The sequence below is a fragment of the Aedes aegypti genome, chromosome 1, assembly GCF_002204515.2.
Source record: "Aedes aegypti strain LVP_AGWG chromosome 1, AaegL5.0 Primary Assembly, whole genome shotgun sequence".
NCBI lineage: Eukaryota > Metazoa > Arthropoda > Insecta > Diptera > Culicidae > Aedes > Aedes aegypti.
Window position 1 is genome coordinate 24,167,016 of NC_035107.1, and position 27,089 is coordinate 24,194,104.

At 37.0% G+C, this 27,089-nt stretch overlaps 2 protein-coding genes across 8 annotated transcripts in view; one reads left to right on the forward strand and one right to left on the reverse strand.

The window, feature by feature from the left end:
* The window catches only part of LOC5565679 (centrosomal protein of 162 kDa), a 127,442-nt gene that overhangs the window by 37,493 nt on the left and 62,860 nt on the right, over positions 1–27,089 (reverse strand). For all 7 annotated transcript variants that reach the window (XR_002499206.1, XR_002499207.1, XM_021839172.1 and 4 more), the window contains exon 2: positions 5,353–6,098. Coding sequence is in view for 5 of the 7 variants with exons in the window: in XM_021839172.1 (XP_021694864.1) it covers positions 5,353–6,098 (746 nt within the window). In the remaining 2 variants the exon portion in view is untranslated. The remainder of the gene's footprint in view (positions 1–5,352; positions 6,099–27,089) is intronic.
* LOC5575256 (carboxypeptidase B) overlaps positions 14,799–27,089 on the forward strand; it is a 59,726-nt gene continuing 47,435 nt past the window's right edge. Inside the window, exon 1 of the mRNA XM_021839176.1 lies at positions 14,799–15,300. Within this exon, the coding sequence (XP_021694868.1) occupies positions 15,030–15,300 (271 nt within the window). The 5' untranslated portion in view covers positions 14,799–15,029. The remainder of the gene's footprint in view (positions 15,301–27,089) is intronic.

Here is a 27,089-nt window from a genome sequence, read left to right on the forward strand (position 1 = left end):
CATGAGCGGATACTGGTACGTTGACGGTATGCAGAATTGCTATATATTGGAAGGAGTTTCTGCATGTTAAACGTTTACCAAGAAACTTTATCTTTATATAGTAACACATATATTGAGCTTTTCGGTAATCCCATCCGCATGGTTGTTGAATAAATTTACTCATTTTGCGTGGTAAAGAAGGATAAATTATGGGCAAAATTATGAAAAAAATCCACGTGCTCGGCTGGGATTTCAACACAGCACTCTTGTATGCTAAACGAGCGCTTTACCAACTAAGCTATGAAATGGAAGGCATGTGGATTATAAAAGGGTCCGCGTGATCTGTCGGGATTTGAATTCGAAACTTGCAATTAACTGAGTTATTGAGTCACCAAGTGGCTCGGTAGCTTAGTTGATAAAGCGCTCGTCTAGTATACAAGAGTCCTGGGTTCATATTCCAGCCGAGCACGTGGATTTTTTTTCATGATTTCACCCATAATTTATCCATCTTTACAACGCGTAATGAATCATGTTAAAAAGTTTTACAATTAGCCCGGATGTTTATAGGTTCGGTGATATCCAGTTTGCACAATTGCTTTGAATCTCATACCAAATTGAGTTGATACCAGTTTTCACCATATCTTCCAATGACCTTTCAGTTGCACTATCAAATCAGTACGACATTTTCTGGTAAATTAGGCAAAAATGCGCAAACACTTCTCAGTACTATTTTTCAGAGCCTATTTTTTACAGATGGGACACCTTGCGATTTAGAGATGGGCAAAGCGGCTCATGTTAGTGAACGGATCCGATCCGAATCACTCATTTTAGTGTACCGGAACTTTTGGACGGTTCAGTAGCTCAGCGACTCGTAAAGGAAGAGCGAACGGAAAAAAGAGCGGTGCACTCCCATGCGTCGTATCTTTCGCTCTCGAGCTCACGATACACACGACAGGTTTCCCCTACCCGAACTTTTTCTCTCATCGTTCATCTGGTTGTATAAAAGTGAGCGGGTCAATTTAGTTGTTTATCTGTGTATGCTGAGCTGCAGCAAACTGTGTTTTTAGGGTTCATTCAAATATTACGTAACGCAAAATTTGTTAATTTTAGACCCCCTCCCTCCCCCATGTAAAAGTTTTTGTATGGAAAATTTTAAATTTTTGTATGGACCATAACACTAGATAAAACCCCCTCCCTCCTCCTTTTGCGTTACGTAATATTTGAACAATCCCTTATGTGAGTCATGGCGCGCTAATCAAGGCACGTGCCAAGCGTAATAATGAAACCGTTTCCCGGGTCACTTTTTGTCTGATCCGTGCTGATCAAATGAACCGACTCTCGCCAAAAAAAAAAACAAATCACGGATCACTCGTTTTTTTGAGTGATCCGGATCTTTTAAACGGCTCCGACTCTTTTTGCCCATCTCTATTGAGATTCACGACAGTACCGGAGGCAAATTGATCACTATTTTACAGCTTTTTGTATTGTAGCCTTTGGAATTCAAATAATGTCAAACAAATTTCGACAAAATCAGTACTTCATTGATCTTTATCAGTTTATATAATCGATTTTTCACGAAATAACATTGAACACTTCATAAAATTATTTTTAATATCAAAAATTGAAAATGACAGGTTGGGGTGAAATTGATCATTATATAGCAAAACAGTTTGTAGACTGGAAAATTTCCTTATCAACTAAACTTGGGTCTCCTGAATCTAAAAATTATGTCAAAATTCTTACAACTCGTGTATTTGATCATTGTATTGCAAAATTAAACATTGTAAATATGCATAATTGGATAGGATAATAAGGAAGGCAGCCCAGTGGCGTAGCTAGAGTTTTCGGGGCCCGGTGCGGAGGAAAATTTGGGGGCCCCTTAAATAGAAGTATGCAACGACGTGAAAATTAGCTACCTAATAAGATAAAGAAGATTTGTGCCAAGCTACTAATGCAGAGTCCCTGCACAGAAAAAGCTGAACTCAATGAAACTAAATGTACCGATTACTTTTGAGTTATCATGTACCTTCATGGTTTTCGCCGTAGAGTAATTTCTGGAGCAACATTTTGTGGAATTCAAGAAAAATATATGAATCATTTTCTTCAGAAGTTCTTATACGACTTTTTTGAAGGATCGTCAAAGAAATTGTTTTAAAATTTTGTATGACAAAACTTTAAGAAGAATATCTTAAAATCGTTCATAGAATAATTCTTTTTATTCAAAGAATATTTTATTCTTCTTCATAAAATAATTATTATGCTAGCAATTCCTCGTTATATTCTAGGAAAAGTCATAGAAAACCTTGATACAATTGAAAGGAAAATTACACAGCGTAACAAAAATGACATTTTTGCGTGTCTCAAGGATCAAATTATGTGTCTTTAGTAGATTTGGGGTTGCTGAATCTGGTGCCATTCTCAGAAATGTTACAGCACGTCACAATTTTTAGCTACAGGTCGCCAAAGTTGTATAAAACACTGGTTTTATTAATGTTTACATGAAATTTAAAGTACAATTTATCATACTTTTTTGTAATCTAATCCACCAAACATGCAAAATAGAACTTGAACATAACTTCAGACATAATTTGATTGAAATTGCGCGATAAAATTTCGATTAAACCGATTTTTTCAACATGCTTGCAGTCTCCATACAAAATTCTTCGTTTCTTATATATGGCAAAATACAACAATTCTCTAAACCATCAAAAAATAACTTTTCCGTATCGAAAGTAATACAAACTTTCATGATAAGTATTGTTATACACATAACGTTTGAATTCTGTGGCAAATTAAGCCAACATATTACCTTACAAGCTGACAAACTTGCATGCAAGTTGGCTGAAATAGTCATTTTTTGCATTTTCAACAGTCAATATCTCAAAAACTAGACGTGCTATGATATTTCTGAAAACGGCAATGGATTCAGCAACCCTTAATTGAGTGAATAGCGGTATTTTGGTGCCAAAGACAAAAACGTGTTCCGCAGTGTTACTGGTGAGTTCTCTTGACAAATTTCTAAAATTCTAATTCACTGGAAAAATATTTCTTGTTTTTTTTTATGCAATCCTACCAGGCAATTAAGGTGAAACATCTCGGAATCCAAAGATGGCCGTCACAATGGCCGACTTGTGACCCTACTCGCGTTTTCAAAGGCACAAAACTGGAGAAATAGTAGACAAACGTTCCTGATCTTCTTATTTTAAGCTTTTTGCTAGTGCACAAAGCCAAAATAAAAAGTTCACTCTTGTTGGATACTTACTTCGCGAGATTATTTAGTGCCTTAGAAGTTTTAGTGCAATCTAAGAAGTTGTTACCAAATTGTTTCACCTTAAGATAAAATGCTTGACGCAATAGTTGATTTTATTATATGAGGTATTTGCAGTGATACTCATATAAATATCATAGAAGTAAAAATATATATTTTGAACTCTGTTGGAGTTCCTTAATTGCTTGGATGATTTTCTAGTGAAACTCCTAGTAATGCTCTAAAAAGAACTCGTGTAAGAACATCAAGAGGAACTCTGGGGAAAAAATCTGGTGGAATCACTGAGAAAAATCTGGACTAATTACTGCATGTACCGCTTAAAGAACTGCTTCCAGTAATGCCTGAAGTTAGTCAAAGACGAATCCATGAAGGGCTGCCTATAAAAATTAAAGGACGAATCCAAAGGGATTGCCAATGATCTGAGGAATTATTGCAAACTAATAAGATAGTTATTAGTAACATATCCTACGACAAATCTCGAGAGGTATATTTGAAAAAACAAGAAAAAGGTGGTAGAATCCCTGGAGTTGTTTGTAAAGGAAGAGTTGAGAAAACTATTAAAGGCATTTCTTGACAAACCTTTTGCGGAAAAAAGTTATTTACTTAGTTTAACTCATAGTTATAATAACAGAAATTTGCTCTTGACTAAACATGATAATGTTAAAGTTAGTTTGAAGAACAAATCATTAGCTCGAAGTTATTTGTCTGTTATTAAATTAACTGAATATAATGTTATGATGTTATTTCAGGAGCAGCTTGTTGTTATTATAACTTAATTCAACCCAATTTCAGCAAGTTTAGTGATAAATAACATTTATAAAATTAATTACACGGGTAAAAATGTGTTCCTGGAACCAAGAAAATTATTCATGAAATCTTGAATACCCATATTCATGGCACTCTTTTCTATACAAAACCGGACCATGCATATGAATATTCATGATTTATTCATGATTCCAGGAATAGATTTTTTCCGGTAGCAACTGACGTCCACTTGGGTACTAGGGTATAACGGTTTTTCGTCCAAAGTTGTTCTTTCAGGAATCACTATAAAACAAATGATCTACATGGAAGCGCTTGAAGAAATTTCCTTGAGTAATTGGTTGGTAATGTAGACACTGAAAGAAAAACAGTAAAAGTTTTCCAGTAATTCCTGAAAGAATACCTAAACTAATTCTTGAGAGTGTTTTGGTGATTGTTAAACGAAAATTTAGAGGAAGCTCTGGATATATTTAATCACAAAGTGTTGATAAAATTTATGACAAAAGCCCAACAAAAAATACCAGGAGAAATATATTGATAGGATGCTAAACGTCACCCGACGTAAAATTATGATAAATATTGGGAAGAAATCTCGGGTAGGCAAGTGTACCATTAGTGGTGCACCTAAGGGAAAACTGTTAAAACACGGTGTTAAGATCATGAAATATATCTCAAATCCTTCTATCATTCAAATGTATAAAAATCACGATTCATTTGAAATTTCCCTGCAAAAAGCCTTGCACCAATAATAGGAACACTGTTCCTTTAGTGGAGGTATATTTTAAGGATGGTTCCTTTAGTGGCGCAAACCATTGATTTCTTATGGGACCCTACACTATGGGTACTGATGCACCACTATAGGTACAAAGGAGCAAAAAAATTAAGCAAAATAATTATTTTAAATAGTTTTACGGTTAAATTTTATGAATATTATTTGATTACTTGTATCATTTTAGCTACGCTACTGAGGCAGCCAAGTGGTTAGAGTCCGCGGCTATAAAGAAAAGCCATGCTGAAGGTGTCTGGGTTCAATTCCCGGTCGGTCCAGGATCTTTTCGTAATGGAAATTTCCTTGACTTCCCTGGGCATAGAGTATAATCGTACCATACGATATACGAATGCGAAAATGGCAACTTTGGCAAAGAAAGCACTCAGTTAATAACTACGGAAGTGCTCATAAGAACACGAAACTGAGAAGCAGGCTCTGTCCCAGTAAGGACGTTAATGCCAAGAAGAAAAAGAAGAGACAAAGAAAAGAAAACAGATTCACAACATTTTGATGGTTTAATAAGGAAATTGTACAACAATACTACGGCTGCTTAGTTTTTCGAAGCCCCACTTACCTCAACACATTGGCACACTCGGTCAGATGCTGCACGTCCAGCTTCAGCTTGTCGTTCTCCTCCTGAATGACACCGTGGTTCTCCCTCAGGGTCCGATGCACCTGCGAGAGCGTGTCGTACTGGATCTTCAGACTCTCGAACCTCTCCTCCGTATCCTTCAGCTTCTCCTGCAGTTCGGTAATGCTGCTTTCCAGTTCCCGTTCCTTGGCCCAGCTGACGAGCGGTGAATCCTGAGCCGTTCGGGTCGGCGACGGTGCGGTAGATTTGTCACAGAAGGTCCTCTCGCGAACTAGAGTCGGTGCTGGAGATGGGCTTTTCCGCTCCTTGGATACCTCGTTCAGCGTCAGGTTGTAGATTTCTTCCAAGTCTCGGATTCGCGATTGGGTCAGCAGCAAGTGGTTCTCTTTGTTGTCCGCTTCAATGGATTTGCGAGGGAGCTGCGAAGCAGGTGTTGGCATTGCGGATGTGGGTCTGGTGATGCTGTTCCGCTTCTTCGGCGTAGAAGCGGATTTGTTCGACGTTGAGGAAGACCTAGCCGACGCATTCCTTTCGGCAGTGTTTCTTCTGTTACGCATTTCTGTGTTAGCAGGAGTAGCTCCTGGAGTGGGTACGGCGAATGTTTGGTCAGAATTGGGCCGCTGGCCACACTGGCTGTCCGGTTCTTCACCAGCCGTGCTGATAGTGAAACTTTTTCGGCGAATTGACTCTGTCAGGGGAGGTTCGTGATCCTCGTCGTGGAAAATTTGCTGGAAGAGACAGAACAGATTATGGCGTTTTTGAATAATTTTAGTGTGGATTCATTAACGTGAAGATGAATCGAAGCCAAACCTCAAATTTTTAAAAACACAAATCTGGAGAACAAAACATCCGTTTAAGCTGAAAACTTAATCGATTGGTCACTAGCTGGTGATGACCAATCGATTAAGTTTTCAGCTCAAACGGCTGTTCGGTTCTTCAGATTTGTGCTCTTTAAAATTTGAGGTTTGGCTTCGATGCATCTTCACCTTAAGATGGAATGTATAGTAATAGTAGGAGATTTTTCTGTGATTTAGGCTTAAAAGGGCTCCGTAAAACGTAAAGCTCTCAGATTGAAGATTGATTGAAGGTCATGGAAGCTTTCTTGATGCTGAACTCTATGTGTTCAATGGATGTAAGACTCCCACTTGGGAGCATCCGCAAACATTCGATATCCAAATCGCGGATTGACAGTATATAGAGAAGATCCCGGTTTAAAGGTATTTGTTTATTATTGTAAATCATCGGACTTATTAGTCTAAATGATAATCAAAGGAGCAATAACTATAACTAACAATACATTTTCGTCCTTAACATGACAGAAAAAGGCTCGTTGTAATTGAAGGTGGTCCGATGAAATCGTAGTTGGATCACAGTTGTGTTGTGAGTCCATCTGGAGGCGCGAAAATCGATTCGGGATAGCAGTCCTGGAGTGTTCAGTTCATTGCTGATAATTTTAGGTTCGGTAGAAACGCCTCTAAACCGCGCAATTGACACCTATCCGGATAGGGAGGCAGATTTACAGGGTCACGCATGGTAAACTTTTCAACGCAAGCCGTATGAACCGTTTCTGAATCCTTTCAATTCTTAAAATCCAAGTCAGTTGGTGAGGAGTCCAAACAACTGATGCAGTCTCTAAGATCGGACGGACAAGGGCGCAATACAAAGACTTAAGACAATAAGGATCCGTGATGTTTTGCGCAATTTTAGAAGTAAACCCAAGCTGACGATTTGCCAATGATTTTCGTTGTGGAGTATGAATGCCAGCTTAGTATCCAACTGAACACCAAGGTCACATACTTGATCTACTCTGATCAAGATGATAGGGCGTTCAATTCGATGGAAGGTCATTACAGAGCAGATACGCAACTAGATACGAGCGCAGTCAACAAACTAGCCTCTCAGAGGCACCTAATGTCAGGAGTTTGCAAAGAAGGATCTCATGGTCAATTCGATCAAATGCGGCTTTCAAATCTGTATAATATCAACTTGTGTCTTGCACTCCATTTGGTTTGCACAGATGTTTGTGAACTCAAGCAGATTAGGCGTTACCGATTTCTCGGCCATGAAACCGTGCTGATTGTAGTTCATCGTTTGATTAATCAGGGAATTTCTAGATAATTTCTCACGTCGTGACGATCACCTTTCTTGTTTCCAAATTCTAGGGCAAGTACGTTGATCAAACGATTTGTTAAAATTCGACACAGTGGCTGAGCAATGGCATCGCAGCATCGTACGTAGACAATGGCAGGAATTTTGTCGGGTCCACGAGTAAACGAGTTTTTCAGCTTTTTAGTTGCAGATATTACCATCTCAGGAGTAACCTAAAATGAATCCAGGTCAAAGATGTTCAATTGAACAGCAGATATAGTAGCGTCAACCTCATCTTCCGTCGAAGGACAATCAGCAAAAACGGATGTGGCAAACAACTCACTAGCAGAGGCGTTCGTATTTGCGTTGGCATGTTCAAAACTCACGTTGGAGGGTATGCTAGGATTTTTCCTTTTCGAATTAACAAATTTCCAGAACTCTCTTGGATTGCTTCGTAAACTAAACTGGACGCGTTGCACATATGAGCGATAAAGAGCCGAGTTAAGCTTGCGAAAGGCCTTGCTAGCGATATTGGAAGTCCGTTTTTTGGCATAGTTGCGATTGCGACGCTGTTTGCGTTGACATGCAGACAACTGTTGTCATTTCGTCGACTTCCAACTTACTCAGCCGAGTATCCCAGTCAAATCCTTCGAGAAATAATCGTAAGGCATCGAAATCAATCCTACGGAAGTTCAGCATATGGGTAGGGTGGTACTGTTTCGTAGTGGAGTGTATTCAGGACTATGAATAGTTCCCGAATAGATACAACGAGTGTTTCCATTAGGTCAACCAATCTGCTTTTATCACTGGGTATGTAAATAGCGCAAAAGAATAGACGCATTTCTTGCACAGTGCATTCTACGCAAATTTGCTCGAAATATCGACCATGGGCGATTTCGGCCAGTGCACTGGTATTACGCTTTGAAATAGCTATCAAAACTCCACCAAAGCACGTCTTGACACTGTTGAGATCATTTCTATCGCAGCGACAGACATTGTACGAGGTACCTAATAACTGGATGGAGTTGATTTGATAATTCAGATCCGTTCAGTCAAGACTATAATGTCAAAGTTACTGTCACGAGCCACAAAGAAGAAGGTGTCAATTTTGCTTCTCAAGCCACGAACGTTCTGGTAATGACGGAGTTGATGGTCTGATGGCTACCGCTTCTGCTTCATAAGCAGAAGGTCATGGGTTCAATCCCAGGCCCGTACCTTTCCTCGTACTTTGTAGTTGTGTATCTCTCACTTGCTTCTATCTTCCATTCTAAATCTATCACACTCAAACTATTCGTTCATAAACACTTCCAAAAAAACAGTTAAATTTGCGTCTTTTATGATGCACATAAAAGAAGCGAACCATTTGACATAAAATTAGATCTGTTTTTAAAATTACATGAAAATGAAAAACCAAAAAAAAAATTACACGTCGAGACGTAAAAGTCATTATGACTGACTTTTACATCCCGACGTGTAATTTGAATCTTGTTTTCTTGTTTATTGAAGAACGCATTCATAAATATGTATGGGCGTACTCGAAAATTTGAAGTTTGAAAATAACTTAGAAACTCTTACCTTGCTATTTTTGACGATAAACTATTACTGCACAATCAATTGGCAACACTTACATTGCTCGCTGGACTAAACTTTGACAAACACTTTGAACACAACGACAATTTCTTAACACGTAGCAAACTACGGTAACTAAAACTTGCTCACCGCCGATTGCACTACACCAATAACTTAACGGAATACAACTGTTGCAAACGGTGGCAATCTTGATTTCGAAGTTTGAAATAATCATCAGCTGACGCAAACCAAATAAAACATATTTTCGGACCCGTGGAGTCTCGCGCTAAATAATTTACTTACTGCCTAATCACCGCACTTGTCCGATAGAAGTTAATTGTTAGTTACTCTGCTTAATGATGTATGCAAATTTTAATGTTAAGGAACACTTTAATTTTCTTCATTTTCAATTGATTCCGCGCGACACACAAGAGAAGACGCGACGTGTACTCGATCGGCCATGTTGAAAACAAACTGCTTGATGCCGGCACTACGATCGACCCCGATGTCAAAAATCATGTAAATTTATGTCTTTTAACATGAAAATTCAAGTCTCACGTTTATATATTATGGCAGGCAACATGTGAGATTAGAAAATTGACGCAAACACTACATGTGTTTATAAAAAAAGATTCGGGAACGTAATTTCCTATCTAGTGTTATTAGAAATCTTAGTTCGTTTCACAGTTTTGAATTTTAACTCGTTAGAAACATAAAATTACGTTGGAAATGCATTTACATCACAAACTTATTCAGTGCGCATTGAATTAGGTCACCTGTCAATTTCAAAATTTTTAAGAGTGTAGCAAACGCTAGAACCAGAGACGGACAAGAAACCGTTTCCCTAACGCTTCCATTCTTCCACGCGCATGCCTTTCCTTACGCCTGATTCATAGGCAGTCTGCTAACCACAAAAGCAAACCTTTCTGCCATGCCTTTCCCCTAACCCATACACTCCCGCATGAACTGGCGTAGATGCAGTGGTATATACGGTCTACGTGAGAGTCAGTATAATGCATCATCAATTCCTCCCCCTTCCCCACATTGGTCTGCATTCTGACGTGGCAGGCACCATTGTCGCTAAAAATAGAAAAGATCATCAGCACTTATACACTGAGGATGCCTGTTAGTCCCAAGCAGTCATTTGGTTGGTTCCTTGTGTATGTGCAGCTGATCTGGCGATACTAGAGTAGCATCCACGGGCGGCCAATCAAGCTCAAGCTCAAGCTCGCAAGTCACGAACGTTCTGGTAATATACCCAGATTTTCCTGCTTTCCATTACATGTTACATGAGAATCCACAGAAACACTGGAATTTGATGAAATTACAGGCAGGTTTCCCGAGCAAAGTTGGGTAACAAAATGATAACAAGTTGTGTTATCCGATAACAAGCATTTGGTAACATAGTTTGTTATCATTTTGGTTGAATAAGCAGGCAACATAACAAACGCGATACAAAAAGTTTATACTAAAGATATCATATAAATATCTCATTGTGTTATCTCTTGAAACACATTGATAACAAGTTTTGTTATCCAGCCAATTTCCCTCATTGATAACTCATTATGTTATCAATTAGTTATAAAGATCGAATTATGATAACAAACGTTTGACGTCATTCACCCGTCGGTGGCATCCTCGATCTGACAGCTCAAAATTCGTTGATAACAAGAGTCTTCGTATTGATAACAAAAAATAACAAAATGAAATCATGCTGTACATCTTGTTATCATTATGTTATGCGGTTGTTATTCGACTTTGCTCGGGTTACGTTACAATCAGTCACGTACTTGCATGAGAAAGGTTGTCGGGAGATCCTGTCACCAACCACGACCGAAGGCTCAGGACGACTACGATGGCAGAAACTGACAGCATGCACGACTTGGTCGGGTGACTCGAGGACTCCCTTGGGGCTGATGGCATTGCGTCCTAGGTGTACGTGCGGTCATCGTTGGCATGATGGTTCAATATAGTATCGATGTCGAAAGAGGATATGCTGTAACTTGAAGAATTACCAATTGGTAATCAGGATTCAATATTTGAGAAAACACTAATTTCTTTCGAGTTGTCCTTAGCACTACAGGTTTTCTCGCCTTGTAACTAAAAAAATGAACCTTGTTTTGGTCATGTTTATATTTTTCTCGGACAAACCGAAATCACAATCTCGGCATCAACACGTAAAGCTGGGATGTTTCGCAATAACGAACTGTTAGGCTTCAGCCTTCACAAAGCATGGCCCAGCAAAACGTAAAAAAAAACCTTTTATTCCGGCGAGGCGAAAAGCGAATCTGGAAGCAAATATCTATTATCAATTTTGTAAAAGGATATTTTCATCAATCACTTTAACTTTACTTAATAGCTGCATTAAAAAATGGCACGCTGTACAATATTATTTTTGAGATGTAGCCCGTGGTTCAGAAGGATGTCCAACCTTGATTGCTTGATCTATAAGAAGCTAAAATTTTGTTTGGCAGGTTTAAAGCACATAGTTATAAAGACGGTATGTCCCAAAATAACTACCCTAATAATACCTAGTATCATTTCTATATTAAAAGTGTAAAGAAAAAATGACTGACAAGCAGGTCACTAGGCCGAAAGGGTCGTTAGACCGAAATAACATTTGACCATTTACTACTATTTCAAATGGCTAACATATTCATTAGTGATTTTTCTTTCTTTTAATCAAAGGCTGTTCTTTCGAGATATATTTCATAGCGGTACTATTTCAAATGGCTAACACATTCGTCAGTTTTTTTACTTCTTTTAATCAAAGGCTGTCCTTTCTAGTTATATTTTACAGCGGATATTGTGGACTTGTAGGTGTAATGCAAATTATCCTGATCTAACGACTAACAATCCGTTCGACCTAAAAATTCATTCGGCGGCTGCTAGGTAATGCAAATCATCCTTACCTACCCTTGTTAGTTACCCATTTGACTTTACGATTCATTAAAACTATCCACCAATTTCGGCCTAATGACCCTTTCGGCCTAACGGGATAGAACCCTCAGCCGTGTTGCTAGTTCATATCAAAAGCTTGGGGAAATTTTTCATGAAATCTTTTTGTTTCAAATCTATTTATATTCGATTTTTATGTTTTTGCCTGTGCTCCTACGATGCTAAAATAAATAAAAATACTTAATTGAGATAATGGAGAGATATAATGGAAATTGTGTAAAATTTATCTAAAAATATTGCTGGTCTTGAAAATAAACTAGATTTAAAAAAAAGGCTAGCATCCTCTATTGCACTAAATGAATTACACTCCGGCAAATGGACTATCGAAATACATAAGAACCCCTTATGAAAATTCGCCACAAGGAATCAGGTTGAAATTCATAAATTTGCCTTATGAAACCAAAATTTGAAAACAAAACATTGTTTTCGCGGCAACCTGGAATCAAACCTAGAACATTGCGATCGATAGGCCCGTACGTATACCACGCACCTATCGACGCCTTGAGGTGGAGTGATGCTGGAACGGTACATAAAGCGCTTGCATTGCAATAATCTTTCCACCTTTCATAAGGCAACATGTATGAATTTCTATAGTCCAGTTCGCTGCGTGTAAGCATGCAAGAAACAAGCAAATTGTGAGACATGATATTTGAAATTGTTCACAAAAATTGCTTAAATAGATTCTGGTAACACTGGCTTTTGTATGGTCAAGGTTAACGATTGAAACAACTGTCTTAGTTGAGCTGTCACGTTCTGTCCTAGCTTTACACCAGTAATAGAGGTGCGGTCCTATAATAGTTGATTTTACAGAAGTAAGCATATACCACTATTACTGGAACATGTTCCTATACTGGAAGTAGTGTTTTTTTTTCAAAGATACAATGATTTAATCATTCTAAGATTATCTTATCTTTCACATGAAATAGAATAGAAAAGCTTTCGAATGAGGTTAATAGCACAGACAAACAGACGTTACACTTAGAAAAATTTCTTTTAAAATCCATCACCCACTTCACAGCTTATCATCTAGAGGCCATGTTGCGCGAAATGTGATTATGTGCAACAAGATCTACAGATGGCGCTAGAGAGAAACGTCAAACACGAAGGAAAACGATGCTTGCACATCTGGCTGTGAGATATGGAACCTAGGAAATTTGAAATTATCGTTTAAAGCGTGGTGGATGGAAATTTCGTTAATGTTTATAGCTTCCTTTATTGACCGTTATTTACTTCTCAAATCGTTACTACTACTCCTATATCTGGTACAGACGCCATAAAAAAAAAACACTTTCAAATGGACATTTTGACCAACCCACAGAACTAAATCATGCGGCTGAATGGCATTCGGGTAGATTCTATAGAATCCTTAAGATGATATGTAGGACACATAGTGTACACAACACTGAAGATGGCCTTGTAGTTGAAGTCGAAATACGCGTATTTGTCAAAGGATACAAACTCTAGTGGATTTAAATAGTATAGTACTAAATTAGATTTGCATTAATTACAGGTATTCCTCTAAAGGTTTATTATAACTTGATGTGGATTGAATAACATCCTAAAAATAACCTCATGGGACCATTTGCTGGGTTACTCGGCACATTCGAAATCTATTCAAGGGTATCTTCGAGAGTCCGTTAGTTTTGATGCTAGACGTTCCATCAGATAGATAAGTCTGCGGCTACCAAGCAAAGCTATGTTAAAGGTGTTTGAGTTCGATTCCCGGTCGGTCCAGGATTTTTTCGTAATGGAAGTTTCCTTGACTTCCCTGGGCATAGAGTGTCATCGTACTTGCCACACAATATACGAATGCAAAAATGGCAATTTGGCGAAGAAAGCTCTCAGTTAACAACTGTGGAAGTGCTCTTAGAACAGTAAGCTGAGAAGTAGGCTCTGTCCCGAAGATAAAGTTGTTATGTAGTGTTCTAGAACATTAAATGGTTCATAACGAACTGCTCAGCAGAATAGTGTATAAACTATGACGACAACTTAAGATACAATATAGAAAAACAGGCAATAGTCTAATATTTCGGGGAGTCGTGAGTTCGATTCTCACTGAGAAGACGTGTAACTTTTTCGCAAATCTTCACATCAATTTGTCCATCTTATCCAATTGCAAATTATATGTAATGTTTAGCTTTTCGGTAGTTGTTAATATTTCTGATTTCTTTAGAGTTTTAGTAATTAAATAAATACTGCTAAAAGCAGTCGGAAATTATAAAAATGAAATGAAGTCCAATTTCTTTGTATTCTGATAAATATATAACAATTCTTCATCACTTTTGAACAACAGCTGTTCACACAATCTTTTGTAGTCGTGATTGATTGACACATGACACCCAAACGTGATAAAACTTTCCTGAAACTCCACCGGTTTCCACACATCACTCCAGTCCGATTGTTTGATGATAACACATTTCCCTTTTCAACCCGACTTCGAACATAAGAAACTCCGACCAGTGGCGGCGGCATCGAGAAGCACTTGTCGCGTTCTCGTCATTGTCATAAACCTGCTCTCGTCCCACCGAGGCTCCACTTTCTTCCCACTTACTTTGCATATTACGCATCCGATCTTTCGTCGTCAAAACCAACAATGCCAAACAACGCGAGTCGGGACCGGGGAATTGAATTTGAATTTTTAAATGTGTGCCACCAGCACGGAAAGCAACTCTGCATCGGCGATCGACAAGATCAAGTTCTGAATTCACAAGTACCAAACCCTTGTCGTCTGCCTGCCGTGGCCGTCGCGCATCAAAGATCGATCGGTCCGAGAAGGTGTGGCGCTGCTGCTGAGCTGATATACGTAATGGGACAACGGGACTATTGAACTCGGGAGGATCCCAAGACGCATCCAATCCGAAGAAGAACATCGGTCCCAGACACCGTCCACTGTTTTCTATATAAGGTTCCCCGTTGGTCATGGTCAAACCAGTCGCGGTCGTGATTTCGAACTCGGAGATCGGGGGTCCCTGTGGCAGTCGTGTTTGGTGCTAGTGTTGAATTATGAACTGAGGTGACAACAGTAGAATCAAATCAGCAGAAGAATGAAGATCGTGGACCTGTTTGCGTTGGGTCTGGTGGCGGTCATAACGGTTCTACTCGATCGCGTTGACCCAGTTTGTGCGTTGTCCACCGTGGGACGGAACGCCGATGCGTTGGTAGTGGATCCTGCGGCTCCGAGCGAAGCCATTCCGGAGGATGTGTCCAAACAGGAGCAAATCGTTCCGGTCAAGTACGACGGTGCCCAGCTGTGGCGGATCGATTACGACGATCAAAAGAAGAAGAATGCGGTGGCTGATTTGCAGAACAAATACGGTGCGTAGGGTGACCCAGAATGTTCGAACTACAAACAATCTTAAGATACAATCGCCAGTTTGATCATTTGGACCAACAGAAGCTAATATGAAAGTTTCGGACGAATCGCCAACTCTGAGAGCTTGAAATTTTTATGGAGGAAATCGAACAAACTTATAGGAAAAAGGATAGTCTACAAAATTATTACGTTAGTGACTTGAAGATTTTTCTATCAATAGAGAAGATAGATTTCTCGAATTAATCTACTCATGATCTTTCACTACCAGTACATTATTTAAAATTTGATACCGTTATCCGAGGTAATTGATCGCGATAAATTGGAATCAACAATTATTGATGGGACATTTTCAAAGTATGAATGGGTCTACCCTTCCTTATATTCATGAGCTAATGAAAATCAAGGTTTTTGGGAAAATTGAGTTTAGTTCATGTGTAAATTTGTCATATTTTCGAAACAATTATATCTATTATTATGAATCATGAAGAATCATGTCTCAAATAAGTTCTGCAAATGAAAATGCGATTGTTACTAACGTTCATAAGTTTTTTTTTTCAATTAGGCAACATTAAAGAATGACTATTTAAAATGAGGAATTTCCTTAGGGAACTGCCTACCTTTAGGGGTATTCCGTGGTTCAAGGTGTTTTTAGTTTTGAAATAACTCAAAAAGTAGGGTAGGTGGTTTCCTATTTCGCCATATGTAATAATTTAATTGTTTCCAATTTTTCAATCATTCTGAGTGTTTAAGTAGTTCGATATCGAATATACATTGAATTTAAAACATTCAAAAGTATTCTAAATGTGGATTTTTTTCAAGAATTCACAAATGGCCAAATAGGCAATCACTATGGCCATAACTGGTACACTTTCCTTTTACGACTTATAAGAGTTTGGTCTTCATATTCAGCTTCAGGGGCCATGATTTAAGTAACAACGTTTTCAAAATTACCGAACGTGTGATCACCCATGTGATCAAGCTAAATAAGAAAAATTACCTAAACATTTTTTTAAACATGATTCAGGCTTATGAAAAACAAAGTACAGAATATGGTCACGATCGGTGGATGCCAGTACTTGTTTTAAAAATACAAAGCTTGCAGCATTTGCATTTTCAAAAGAGAAATTCAGCTTAAAATTTTAGCTTGTTTTGATGAAAATCACCAGAATTTAAAAGCGTTGACATTTTTCAGATGAAATCTGTAAAATTTAACTCTGTAGTATCAATAGATAAGACACAGAACATCATTCGCTTGTTAGTATCAAACTTGGTTCTCAATTTAATTGATAAAACAGTAGGCAAAAAAACAGTGGAATTCAGCTTCAGGAGACCTCATGAAAGGAGCCCTGAAAATCTCCAAAAATCTGACTACAGAACAATAATTGAGTATTTATAACATTCCCCGGGCGGGGCAAGATGAAATACAAAATTTTGAAGAACATGTCAACAAATTTTAAGTAGGTGTTTGTTCCCTAAAAGTTTGTTTCGTTTATTAACTTAATGTTTATGTGCTTAAATTTCTCATCATTATGAAATTCCTCTATGATCCCTTGCCATTTAATCTTACCATCCGTTTCATCTTGCCCAGTGTGTCTTACTACAATTTATTTGTTACTATTTGTAACTATCAAGACTTAAATAGAAATTTATTAAAATGTTGAAAAGCTCGAAGAAATACTGTACCTTCTGTTATAAAAGAACATTTAACGATTCAGCGTATTTAGTCATGTCAATAATTGGCCGATACAGCTTGAATTTTGTAACGAATTTCACTTAAAATTGTCTCCAATAGATTTCGATATTCAACTTTACAAATAAAAAAAAAATACTCAAACGACAATATTTCAACGGACTGACAACATCTTTTCGAACTTTTTTCACTAATGTCGTTTTCGTTTTTAGGAACTGGGTCGGTGATCAACACATAAACAAACAAACGTCAAGCAAATTGTAGTTCGGTCGAACCTGAATCGGGTTGGGGTTGAAACTGTGATTCAGAACGGGTTGCGCCAGTTCCAACCTAGGTTCAAAAACGAATTCGACATAAAATGATCGTCATCGGATAGATTTTTCAGGTCTTGTAAATAAAAATCATACATGTTTTACGTTTTAGGTTGAATATTCATCAAAAATGACCTAAAAACAATGTTTATAAGTTGTAAGAAGTTTTTGCAGACAAGAAAATTGAATATTTTCAAAAAAGTAATACCCGCGAAGAGCTTGGGGACACTTCTCATGTCTAGCTCTTTAGCGCTATACCAACTTGATGTTTGAACATTTCATGATTGATTATTACAACATAAGATCTCCCTATTTTTTTTTTCAGCTGTTTTATCTTGAAGATTCTTTACATTATTTTATCTTACTAAATTTGCTTGATTTTAAAAAATCTCGCCAACAAATTGTTTACTATTAAATCGATAGAAATGAACAAATATTGTCGACAAAATTTTAAAGCCAAACGTAAGATGAATCATAAAATGGATTCTTGCAAACTGCTGAACATGAATTTCATACATGAGTTAGGTTATAACAAATATTAGGCAGATCTAGAAGCAGCTTAATGGGTTAGGAAATTTAACACAAGATTCTTACTTAAATTTCACGGAAAAATTGGCCAGAATTTTCGCAAAATGTTGAGCAAAATTGGCACAAAATTGTCCTAGTCGTGACTATCACGGAATCCGGTACATTATCCTGGGAAGGGTTTAAAATATATCATTTATGAATTTCTTAGAGAATTTAAGCAGGACCCTACTCTGAAAATTCTAGTACATGATTTAAACAGGGATTCTAGCAGAGCCCTAAAGAAAATGTTCACATAATCTTTCCCTGGATTTTTGCAAACCCTGGGATTTTATTTTTTGAGAACCTTGGGCAGGATTTTCAATTAGTACTAGATGAAAATGAAAATTTCTTATAGAATTCTGAGATTGATTTTTTTAAAACCTTGAACACATTCTCACAGGATCCCATAATTTTAATGACTCAAAAATGACTTAAACTTGAAGTGGATTAAAAGCATAGCATAGCATAGATTGACTGTACATGTCAATGGTTGCTACTCCGTGATTGATCGAAACTGGTAAGAATTGCACTACGATCCAAATGAATAAGGGTTGGGAGTTTCCGCTTACTCTCGAAGTGCAATTTTAGCAGATCAAATATTATTGATCAATAACGGCGCCGGCCAAGTCCTTACAGTCAGTTGGGATGGGGAAGAAATGTTAGGGTGTAATGATTGTTGCTTCTACAGACCGAGAATACCTCTGCATCTCCACAATCACCACGGGAAAAGTGTTTATTAGTGAGGGAAGAAAAGATCTGGGATTCACCTCTGGTCGATGATGCGATCCATGGACAAGGGGGAAATATACGACTTATATTTAAAGCTAGTTTTGTATTTTTGTCTCGAGAAGTTTTTGGTAGAAGCTTTAAAAAATACGTCAACATCTATAATGTCGAACAATTCAAAAGACGTTTTTATTGATGACGAAAACTGAAAATTACATGTATATATTTTAACTTATATGAAACAGGAATAATGCCGACACTTGTAGTGACGAACCATACATAGTTTGTTTGAAAATTACATATGAGTATTACTGTGCATTTTGTCTCGATATGGTAGAAGTTTTAAAAAATACGTCAACATTCACAATGTCGAACAATTCAAAAGATAATTTTTAATAATGTCAAAAAGAGAAAAATATATGTATATTGAAATTGTAAAAGAAAAAAGCATAATGCCGACACTTATAGTGACGAACCATACAAAGTTTGTTTTAATATTACTTAAAACTTACGCTTTCAAGAAAATATGTGTTATCACAAGTATGAAACGAACTCACCAGTTGGTAATTCATCCTCGACTGAACACAAAAGTCACACTGACAGCAAAACTTCTTGGCGTCCCGACAACAAACCGTCTTGCTTGTGCCTTCCCAAACACCTACCCAGCAAGACGCTCCAAAACAGGAAAAAAAAATCTCCAGCGACGCAAACACGCACGAAATCGTGAGAAAAATCTATCGGACGACGCAAACCCGAACTGTCCTGCTTGGGCTTCACGAAGCTTGAAGTGGATTAAAACGGCCTAAACGTTTAAAAACTGCCAAAAACTATTAAAATCTACCAAAAATTGCTAAACCGGCGTAAAATGGCTCAAGCCAGTTTTTAATGTGGCTTAAAACGGCTAAAATGGCTTAATACGCCTTTAAGTTGCTTAAAACGGCTAAAACAGAAAACAATTGAAAACTACCTGAAAAAGTTAAAAACGTTTGAAATTGGCTCAAAATGGGCAAATTTGAAACAGCCGTTGTTATTATGACTAATTTTGTTATAATTTCATCGATCAACTCAAAGTGCTTCTAACAAAAATGAAACAAAATTTGTTATTAGTAACAATTTTTGACAATACAGGTCGGACTCGATTATCCGGGATTCGATTATCCGGAATTTTAAACTCGATTATCCGGAGTATGTTTTTATATTCTTGTTTTTCAGTTTTTATGCATGAATTTGAGATAATTTAGTATGGAGGTTTAGCAGTTTTGGACGTAAGTAGGAAAAGGGGTGTCTAAAAAAGTTTTTTTTGTGTATGCATCTCAAACTTTTTTTTCTTCTCAAGATCCCTAATGCTCCTAGAAATAATTTCTGGCTACGCCACTGCATCATGTACATAAAACTATGAAAAAAGATAATACAGTGGGATTCCGTTTTTGGCATGCTCCGTTTTAGGTATGTTCCATTTTTGACTCACCCCCCCCCCCCCCCCCATTTTGGCAACAAAAGGGATTCGTTTTTGGCAACATTTTTGAGTTCCGCTAAAATTTGTATTTTTTGTGTAAATACAGTCAACCCTCCATGAGTCGATATTGAACGGACCATCGACTCATGGAAATATCGAGTCAAGGAACAGCATTGCTAAGGAAAGCTGTTTGAGGGGACCATCATAGTAACCATGAAATTTGATTTTTAGTATGGTTCCATGAGTCGAAATCGAGTAATGGAAAATCGACTCATGGAGGTTTAACTGTACAATTGTATCTTCAGGTTTAGCCATCTGAAAAGCAAGCAAGCTTCATGCTTACCGTATTTTAGAGTTCAATTTTCGTTGATATTCCCCAAAATCGCACCAACTTATAGAGGTCCCGTACGCGCTTCTTCAATTCTAGATGGTCGTGTATTCGCAACGTTTTATGAAATCATTAATCTCTATGAGTATCTCAACTAAAGTTTTAATGTATCAGGTATTCACGTTATATGATCAGCCCGATTGCGTATGCCGATAGGTGTTAAAAATCATTTTTCTCTACTTGTTTTTAATTATGAATCGTGGTTTACGGCTAACCAGCCGAGTGGAAGTTTAACAACTACCGAAAAGCTAAACATTACATGATGATAATAAATCTTCGAGCTGTTTAGTAGAATACCTATAAGTAGATGAAAAAACCGTACACGACACTGAAGACGGCCTTACAGTTGAGGTCGAAATACGCGTATCTGTTAAAGGATACAAACTCTAGTGGAATTAAATGGTATAGTACTAAATTCTGTTTTTTCATCTACTTAAACATTACATATAATTTGCAATTGGATTAGATGGACAAATTGATGTGAAGATTTGCGAAAAAGTTACACGTCTTCTCAGTGAGAATCGCACTCACGACTCCCTGATCTCTAGTTAGAGCGCGTTACCCCTACGCCATGAGAGGATTCATGAACGCAGAAGTTAACCTGAATTCGATTTCAGCTCAATAATCACGTGGTCCTTTTTCGCAAAGTGCACCTCTTTCGGAAGAATTAGATGCCCATCCAAACACAACGCTTTCTATTTATATCCAATGCCTAGCCCGATAGCGCATTATTTTTTAGGTAATGAAATAGCACACAACACTAGCCAGCAACTGTACTGGCTGAGGTTTCTATTGTGTGGGCTTCCAATGCGTCGCGACGTTCTCAAAAGACCGGTTACGGAACATGAGTCCGTTGCTCGATAAATACTTGTTTTTAATTATGAATCGTGGTTTACGGCTAACCAGCCGAGTGGAAGTTTAACAACTACCGAAAAGCTTAACATTACATATAATTTGCAATTGGATTAGATGGACAAATTGATGTGAAGATTTGCGAAAAAGTTACACGTCTTCTCAGTGAGAATCGAACTCACGACTCCCTGATCTCTAGTTAGGGCGCGTTACCCCTACGCCATGAGAGGACTCATGTAATGTATAGCTTTTCATTTTTCTCTAGATTTTGAGCAAAACACAAGCCTTGATACAAAAGGAACAAAACTTCTATAACTCACAGAATTTCTATCATTAACTTCGCCTTGCTTCTTCAGCTTGCTGTTTTTTTTATTGTAAAAATTGCAAGCATTGTGTATGTAAAAGCACAACACAACAATAAAAGCAAGCCAAGCAAAAAGTCGTGACTCTAACTTTTTATAGAATCTCATTAAATAAATTACGTATTTCAAGTAAATTCGTATGCAAGTGAATTTCAGGAGCGTCGACATATAATCCATAACTTTGAAAATAGCCAGAGAAGTAAATGACTCAACGGCTTCTTCTATACTTCGTTTATAGCTCCACCATGACAAATCCAAACAGTCTGAACTACATTTTATTCTCAATAAGTTCATTACACAGATAAAAATATAGAAATTCCAATGTAGTCTAAACTGAGGCAGAGAGTAAAAACATATATTTTTACGGCATTTCGTTTAGTTTTCAACCAAAGATGCACGAATGTTACATGATTGTGTAAATTTAAAGTGCATTTGATTGAAGAATAAGCGATTTATCGTTGACATTTCAGTTTATTTTGATGCTCCAAATATGTGCATGAAAATAAACTTAAATTTATAACATATTTTTAGCTGTGTAGAGCATGCGATGAATTCGATATGATGTGCGATTTTTTTAAGAAACGGTCGAACATTTTATACAAGTGGTGCTTCGGCTGGAGTGTACTTGGTATATCGATATTTTAATCAAGTATACGGACCAAATGAAATAAATAAAATGTTACTAACGAAATCCTTGTGATACCTAGCGTGATCTAGGAGCTTTCTAACTGAAGATTCCTTACAAAATCCTTTGGCTTCTGAGATTTTTCAGCGGATTCGTAAGGATACCGAGCGAAATCTGAGTATTCTTTTCGGATATTAGGGTTTCTTCTGAGAATGTATCATTAGGGGATTTTTTTTATTACCGTACGGGTTTGGGCCGAAGGGTCTCAGATTTTCATGAAACTTTTTCCACAGGCAGGGCTCATGGATATATGAATAAAAAAAAATTGAGAAAAATTCAGGGTCGCCTGTTTTTCCGGAAAACTCAGGTGGAAATTTTTTGTTTTCCCTTGACACTACTTACTTTGAAAAATCATAACTCAAGAACGAAGCATCGTAGAATCAAAGTTTGTGTATGAAAATTTAAGCAAATTTTCTCAAAAATCCAAAAAAAAAATATGAACTGGAAAAAGTTTTCCACAAAATTTTCCACCGTTGGGAAAATTCGTAAAGAAAAGCCGGAAAAACTATGCCCGAACTCGTGGAAAATTTTCAAAAAAATATTTTCGAGAAGGTAATTTTATAAGCTTTAATCACTGAAATTTTTGGAATGCACTTTTTTTTCGTTTTTGAGTTATGGCCATAAATCATAACTCAAGAACAAAACATTGTAGAAACAAAGTTTTTATATGAAAATTTAAGCAAATTTTCTCAGAAATCAAAAAAAAAATGAACTGGAAATAGTTTTCCACAAAATTTTCCACCGTTGGGGAAATTCATAAAGTAAAGCTGGAAAATCTATGCCCGAACTCGCGGAAATTTTTTAATAAAATATTTTTAAGAAAGAAACTTTATAAACTTCAATTCTGGTAACTTTTAGGATGTACTTTTCTTTAGTTCCTGATCTATGGTCAATTTTGTAAAAAATGCAAAGATTTGCCATACATGCCTTTTCGTTTAAAAATCATGGCTCAAGACTCATCATGACTTGTCGAACCGGATTCAAATTATCTCAAAAATATGAAATTTTTGAAATGGAATCAGTTTCCCAGGACATTTTTCACTGTTTATGAAAACAAATAATGAAAACCCGATTAGCTATTCCAGCTTTCAAACAAAGTATATTTGAAAAGAGCGATCAATAAGATCCAATCCTACAATATTTTTCAATACGCTCATTTTTCGTTCCTAAAACATGATCAAATATTGCTAGGATGAGCTGTTTGAACCATATATTTACAAATTTATAAGTTCATAAACAAAATTTCTTAAGAACGCAACTACATAGAAACAAAGTTTTCTTCAATCAGAATGTAGGCATTTTTTTCCTGTTAGGTAACTACAAAATTGACAGTTAAATAAATGGGTAGACAATATGACAAATAGGTAATTACCAATTCAAGTTTAAAGCGTTGAAATGGCTTGAGAATCATTAGTTTACCAAAAACTAACAAAGAGCAGTGAGAAAGTGCAAGTGTTGTCTATCAGCTGTATATTCCTCGTTATTAATTTTTGGAAAGTGAAAAAAGTTTTCCCGAAGCTGTTGAAATGGACAAAGTTCAATATTACGAATACAATTCTTTATGCTGTAACCCCTTCGGACTGGACGGCCACAAATCAGTAAGGACAAATCTACGATCGATCAGCCAAGGCCTCATCAGTAAGCTTCATTCGAATATGCTTTGATAAAAAAAAACCTTGTTTTTCTGATGCTTCGATTGAAATATGGGTTTTCAAAGAAAAGGCTAATATGGTCATTTTTCACAAAATTGACCATAACTCAGGAACAAAAAAAGTACATCCTAAAAGTTACTAGAATTGAAGTTTATAAAGTTTCCTTCTCGAAAATATTTTAATAAAAATTTTCCGCGTGTTCGGGCATAGATTTTCTAGCTTTTCTATATGAATTTCCCCAACAGTGGAAAATTTTGTGGAAAACTTTTTCCAGTTCATATTTTTTTTTGATTTCTGAGAAAATTTGCTTAAATTTTCATATAAAAACTTTGTTTCTACAATGTTTCGTTCTTGAGTTATGATTTTTCAAAGAAAAGTCTTATATGGCACATCTGGACATTTTTCACAAAATTGGCCATAACTCAAAAACGAAAAAAAAGTGCATTCCAAAAATTTCAGTGATTAAAGCTTATAAAATTACCTTCTCGAAAATATTTTTTTGAAAATTTTCCACGAGTTCGGGCATAGTTTTTCCGGCTTTTCTTTACGAATTTTCCCAACGGTGGAAAATTTTGTGGAAAACTTTTTCCAGTTCATTTTTTTTTGATTTCTGAGAAAATTTGCTTAAATTTTCATATAAAAACTTTGTTTCTACAATGTTTCGTTCTTGAGTTATGATTTTTCAAAGAAAAGTCTTATATGGCACATCTGGACATTTTTCACAAAATTGGCCATAACTCAAAAACGAAAAAAAAGTGCATTCCAAAAATTTCAGTGATTAAAGCTTATAAAATTACCTTCTCGAAAATATTTTTTTGAAAATTTTCCACGAGTTCGGGCATAGTTTTTCCGGCTTTTCTTTACGAATTTTCCCAACGGTGGAAAATTTTGTGGAAAACTTTTTCCAGTTCATTTTTTTTTGGATTTTTGAGAAAATTTGCTTAAATTTTCATATAAAAACTTTGATTCTACGATGCTTTGTTCTTGAGTTATGATTTTTCAAAGTAAGTAGTGTCAAGGGAAAACAAAAAATTTCCACCTGAGTTTTCCGGAAAAATAGGCGACCCTGAATTTTTCTCAATTTTTTTTTTATTCATATATCCATGAGCCCTGCCTGTGGAAAAAGTTTCATGAAAATCTGAGACCCTTCGGCCCAATTTGTACGATAATAAAAAAAATCCCCATTAGTTATTGGGATGTTATGCCAAATCTGGCGATTCCTTGTAAGCTCTTAAGATTTCTACGGCGTCCTGTGAACATCTAGCGGAATACTGTAGATATTAAGTTGTATTTAAAAAAAAAACTATCTGACAGGATCTTGAGGGTCCCCCTGTTTTGAAGCGTCTTGCTGGGTAGTGCTCCGTGAAGCCCAAGCAGGACAGTTCGGTTTTGCGTCGTCCGATAGATTTTGCTGACGGTTTCGCGCGTGTTTTCGTCGCCGGAGATTTTTTTCCCTGTTTTGGAGCGTCTTGCTGGGTACGTATTAGGGAAGGCCCGAGCAAGACGGTTTATTTTCGGGACGCCAAGAAGTTTTGCTGTCAGTGTCAGTTTTGTGTTCAGTCGAGAATGGATTACCAACTGGTGAGTTCGTTTCATGCTTATGATAACACATATTTTCTTGAAAGCGTAACTTTTATGTAATATTAAAACAAACTTTGTATGGTTTGTCACTATAGGTGTCGATATTATGCTTTTTTCTTGTACAATTTGAATATACATATATTTTTCTCTTTTTGACATTATTAAAAATTATCTTTTGAATTCTTCGACATTGTGAATGTTGACGTATTTTCTAAAACTTCTACCATATCGAGACAAAATGCACAGTAATACTCATATGTAATTTTCAAACAAACTATGTATGGTTCGTCACTACAAGTGTCGGCATTATTCCTGTTTCATATAAGTTAAAATATATACATGTAATTTTCAGTTTTCGTCATCAATAAAAACGTTTTTTGAATTGTTCGACATTATAGATGTTGACGTATTTTTTCCAAAAACTTCTCGAGACAAAAATACAAAACTAGCTTTAAATACAAGTCGTCTATTTCCCCCTTGTCCATGGATCGCATCACCGACCAGAGGTGACTTCCAGATCTTTTCCTCCCTCACTAATAAACACCCTTCCCGTGGTGATTGTGGAGATGCAGAGGTATTCTCGGTCTCTGGAAGCAACAATCATTACACCCTAACATTCCTTCCCCATCCCAACTGACTGTAAAGACTTGGCCGGCGCCGTTATTGATCAATAATATTAGATCTGCTAAAATTGCACTTCGAGAGTAAGCGGAAACTCCCATCCCTTATTCATTTGGATCGTAGTGCAATTCTTACCAGTTCCGATCAATCACGGAGTAGCAACCATTGACATGTACAGTCAGTATATGCTATGCTAATGCTAAAAACAGTAGAGCTAAGGGATGGTGCACAAATTATGTCACGCTTAATTTCATCTTTTTCGACCCCTTCCTACCCTATCACGTGTTTTGTTTGAGTCTTCCGAAAATGTTGTAAGGCTTGTCACGCTTGGTTTGACTCCCCCCCCTGGAGCGTGACGTAATTTGTGCAAGACCTCTAATCCAATTTATAACCCTTCACATCACGGTGATTGGTGTTTTGAATTGAGTCGACAGTTCAAACTATTCGATCGAACGTGCTGATTTTTTTTTAACATAAAGAACATAATTTTGACAACAAATATGTTGCACAAGTTTCACCTTGACAACAACCCGTGACATCCGTGTACGGTGCAAAATGTTTCACAACTACAAGCGAGCGAGCTCCTATGAAAAACCGTGTAAATTAGTGACGTGGTTATTTCTGGAACTTACGTATTCTCGGCAGTCTAAGCCGATGCCGCGCTTCTTTTGTAATTTTCTCGGACATCAGCAGACAAATTACGTGTTTGCCTGTTTACATTTATGCACTGCTCAATCCTCTATCGATTCACACAGACCGACTAGTTAAATTTTTTTGAGAAACGTTTCTACAACGCTGCGAACATCTCTTGTCAGTGTGACTATTGTCGGCCTCATTCTCTTCACATACAAAGGTATCGACCGTGATAATTATATTTTGAATTTATTTATCGGCATATGG